This window comes from Panicum virgatum, chromosome 2K (genome assembly GCF_016808335.1).
Source record: "Panicum virgatum strain AP13 chromosome 2K, P.virgatum_v5, whole genome shotgun sequence".
NCBI classification, from domain to species: Eukaryota; Viridiplantae; Streptophyta; class Magnoliopsida; order Poales; family Poaceae; genus Panicum; species Panicum virgatum.
The window spans coordinates 49,399,008-49,403,271 of NC_053137.1; the positions used below are offsets into that span (position 1 = coordinate 49,399,008).

Genomic DNA, 4,264 nt, shown 5'->3' on the forward strand with positions numbered 1-4,264 from the left:
CCGTCGGATCGCGATCCGACGGCCAATATTTTTGGGAGCTGACGTGGACGCGGTCTCTGGCCACGAGCGCGACCAGCTTTCAGTTATTAAAAGATGAAGACCCTTCCATGAGCCCTCGTATCATCTTTGTTTTTATATTTTAAAATGTGGATGCATGCATCGATGATCTATGTTGCACATAAGAAGTTTGTTGGCCGGTTGACGCCCCAAAAAAACAAGTTCAGTTAGTTTTGATATGTACTTTTACAGATAACAAACTTTCAAATGAATGCACTCACATCATCTTGTAAGTACTTTTGTGGTCCATCCTCCAACTTGGGATCTGCTAGGCTTTTCATTACATTTTTCTGTAAGGCCACATTATCGATTTGCACTAGAATCTCTTCCTCTGGTGCTGAGTTAATCTTGTCAAACAACTGCTCTTCTATTCTAGATATCGTACAAACTGTGTCCTCTGAAAATTAAACATAAAGTAGAAGTGAATGATAGATTAAATAGCATCGTGGAGCAGCATAAAACATGGTTACAAGGAGCTGTGAAGGCAGCAATAATCTCAACATAAGCTTGTGCAGCAGAAATGAATATTCAGTCACAAACCAAAAATAGGATGCAAAGAAAGCAAATATGCAGCTAAACAGTAGGCTATGAACTTCTGGAAACGAAAGACTACAGAGCAGAGCACCGATCAGGAATGACCAGAGGGATCAAGAGCGGAGCTGACGAACCTGAGAATTGAGAATCCAGGACAATGACCTCATTAGGCACTTTGTCGTGAACAATTTCCCGACATTCAGACAGCACTAGATGTTTGCCTCGGTTGTGGGTGCCGATCGCTTCTTGATTGGCAAGCACTAGAGGTTTGCAAACCTTCAAATGTCTCAGTAGGCGAGAAGTACCATCTATTTTTGAATCAGCTTTATACAGCTTGCCACAGTGTTTGCATTTTGCGTTAAGAAAGCCAGATTCTTCAACCATTGTGAAATGAAGCCAGGCTTTTGATTTTAACTTTCGGCGCTTTGGTGACACATTTAACTTTCTGCGCTTTGTTGACACATCACCTGGTTCAACTTCCACATCCTTGTTATTTAGCTCAATGAGGTCACTGTCAACCCCACTATCATTATTTATAGATGATGGATCGTTGGGATTTTCAACAAATTCTCTAATCTGTAGTGGCTGCGAACAAGAGGGCTCTTGGGGTTCTTTCGAGGCTTCAAACTCTGTAGACGAACACTGCACATATTCCTTGAGTCCTGCTTCACTGCAACTCCTTTCTTCTTCCTGTTTAGTTTTTGGACTCCCAAACCATCATGAGTATTTATCCAGGGCGATGAACAATGGAAACCTTCAGATTGGCCAAATGTGTTCTTGGGTTTTTCATTCTCATCTGTATGCAAAAGACTTCGAGAATAAATTTTACTCAAGTCAGCATCACCGACTACCCTTAAACTGCGAAAACCCTGCGTGACCAAAGTTAAAATAGACTGTAACAGAGCCTTCTGGTCATCATTGTCTCCGCAATCAGGTGGCAGGAAGAACTCCAGTATATAGTCATCATTCCTGGTGTAAAAACTCTGTACGCAGAGTGCAACACTACCAGCTAATCCAAACATACGTGCATAGTGTACAATGGGATACTCCAGTTTACTGAACAGCCTGACATCCTTGGAGAAACATGGCCTACGAGAGTAAAATGATTTTCCAGGTACTCCTTGTCCCTCCTGTAGGTGATGCTCTACACAGGCATCTCGAAATCCCCACATACCAGGGTCCACAACATGAAATGCTCCATCACTTGTAGATATGCATCTCTTGGTGTCGCATTGACTTTCTTGATCCAAAGGAAACCAGGTTTGAGCCAAGGGAAGCTTGAGCTCTTCACAGAGAATTGCTAGGAGTTCCAATATGTCCACCAGAGCAGTTTGACGCCCTTCATTACATATCTGGAAAACGTCATTACATATCTGGAAAACGTCATAGGGGCACTCATGTTATTAGTAACAAAAAAAAATATTCCCTCCTACCTTTTATATATGATGTTGGATAGTTTAATTTTGAACTATCCAGCGTGATATATAAAAGGAGGGAGCATGTTTTTTGTTGCACACACAAATTTTCACCTGCCAGGGACTATGGTCCAATATTTCCGTGCTCTTGAGACTAACTGCCTGTTTAAAGAAGTGGTTCATTAACCATGCAACTGTAAAAAAGGATAATATTGGAAATAATCTCATTTTAGTGATTGTTTTAATTCTGTTCTTCGTCCAACTAGCTTTATCTTTGCCAAAATACCCGAAGCTTATACCATTTTCAACCCAATCATCAATGCTAGCTTGTCATACTCAACTCTTTTTTCCATTAGAATTTGTTTGGCAAGCCGTTGTATGTTTTTGATGAAAACTATTCTATCCTAGGTCAAACTTGTTTAGCTTTGACCATCAATAGTAAAAAAAATACAAATGTTTTCTTACTTGGTTAGGAACTACGGATGTTCTTTTTACATTGATGAAAGCTTAGACAATATTGTATGGATTGTAACAGAAAAGTTAAGGGAAGAGGATCCTGACCGACCTCAAGTGCTTTGCAGATCTTATCAACCTCCACCGCATAGTTGATCTTCTTCGATGTCATTACAACTTCGATAACACAAACACATGACTGCACAGACGGATCAAACACTGGCAAGGCAACAACACCATGGACATTGAAACTTATGGCATGGTTCAGTTGAGGATACTCAACGCTGGAGTAGTACTGAACGTTGGGTGTCCATTCCGGTGCTTTCTGCCAGTACACTCGACCCGGTAGCCCCAGGCCCCTGTAATTATCACCATCTACAGAGAACATATACATCATAGATACTGCCCTGAACTGAAGAAGCCCGATGCTCTGATGGTCAAGGACAAAGGGTTGTCCGGAAGTGGTCAGCACATAGCGGTCCCCGTGCTTCACAGGTGCCCAAACCTGAACTAACCCATGCTGATCTGTTGACTCCTTGAAGTACCTGAGAGCCTGTGTAAGCCTCTCCTTGAGCAGGCACGACGTATCTGAGCCTGTGTAAGTCCTCATCAAGAGGGAAGATAACAGAGTGTTTATAAATGAACTGCAAGAAGAAGTAACAAAACAAGGAATCGATGAGACGTTACCAGCACATCGGGCGCGTTGCACGGTCAGCACTTCTGCAGCGGCATGATTGGCCTCTACGGCACCAGGGTCCATCTCCGTAGGTGAAACTTGCAGGTCGTCGAAGCTCCACAGCCCATCAACCAACATGGGTGACCATGACTGCGGTGACAGAGCTTGAGGCGAGGACTGGAACAAAAGCGAGGCTGAAATCATCTGTTCGACGTCGTACTCCAGCAGGTTTCCATCATCAGCAACGGTATGATGCAACTGCAGAGGAGAATGTAAAGGAGAAGAGTGCAGAGTCCAAGAAAGAGGATCATGAGATGCGGTCGGTGGCGACAGCACCCATCCTGGCGATGGGGATGAAACCAGCAGCGGCATCATCTGTCCCTCCCCCAAAGGCGTAGGGTGTTGGTCCTCCCCCGTGCTACCACCGCTTGAATCTGTCATGTCCCTTTCTGGATAGGATTCACCAGAGAGGCAAATCGAGTGGAAACAGGGGAGGCGAGAGGAACGGCGAGAGCAAGAAGACAGGGTCAAGGAGGGAGAGACACAGGTTTCTGTTATTGCCTGCCGATCCAATTGGTAACGGCGGAGTTTATAGTTCACTCGTACAAGGCCTCAAGCTCAACAACTCCCAGTAAAACGCATGGGCTTGCAACTCAACCAGACTCAGCCAAACATATGAATTAGCCATTACTGCTCCCGGAGCCTAATCATACAGCAAGTGTAGTACTAGACCATAACAGAATCGACGAGGTCCATCGGTGGCAGTCTGGCAGATGCGGCCGCCGCACACGAGGAAGAGAAGGAGGGGATCGTGGTGTAAAAGTGAAGAAATTGTGATGTTCGGTAAGGGAGAGCAGAGATGGTGAGGTTGTCACTGGTGACCTGGTGGGTGAGGCGCTAGTAATATAATGGAGCGCTCCAGGCCTCCACTCAGGCTCGGGCTCGGGCTCATATTTTTTATTTTTTTATTCTGGGTGGCAACGCGGGCTCGGGCTCTCCCATTTTGCCATAGATAACTTAAACTTTGAAGAAAAGGATCGTACTTTTATATGTTGGATGTTGACGTAGCTTAAATTAAAGATTGTGAATTCTCAACCATTATGTACACCTTTTACTGCATATTTTATCT

At 44.2% G+C, this 4,264-nt stretch overlaps 1 protein-coding gene across 1 annotated transcript; it reads right to left on the minus strand.

The window, feature by feature from the left end:
- Positions 1–216: 216 nt before the first annotated feature.
- LOC120682189 (protein NLP3-like) lies at positions 217–3,971 on the minus strand. The gene is made up of 5 exons (XM_039963973.1): positions 3,147–3,971; positions 2,572–3,053; positions 2,121–2,168; positions 726–1,943; positions 217–454 (listed from the first exon to the last, which is right to left on the minus strand). The coding sequence occupies exons 1-4, from the start codon at positions 3,574–3,576 to the stop codon at positions 1,125–1,127; spliced, it is 1,779 nt and encodes a 592-aa protein (XP_039819907.1). The 5' UTR covers positions 3,577–3,971; the 3' UTR covers positions 217–454; positions 726–1,124.
- Between the last annotated feature and the right edge of the window lie 293 nt (positions 3,972–4,264).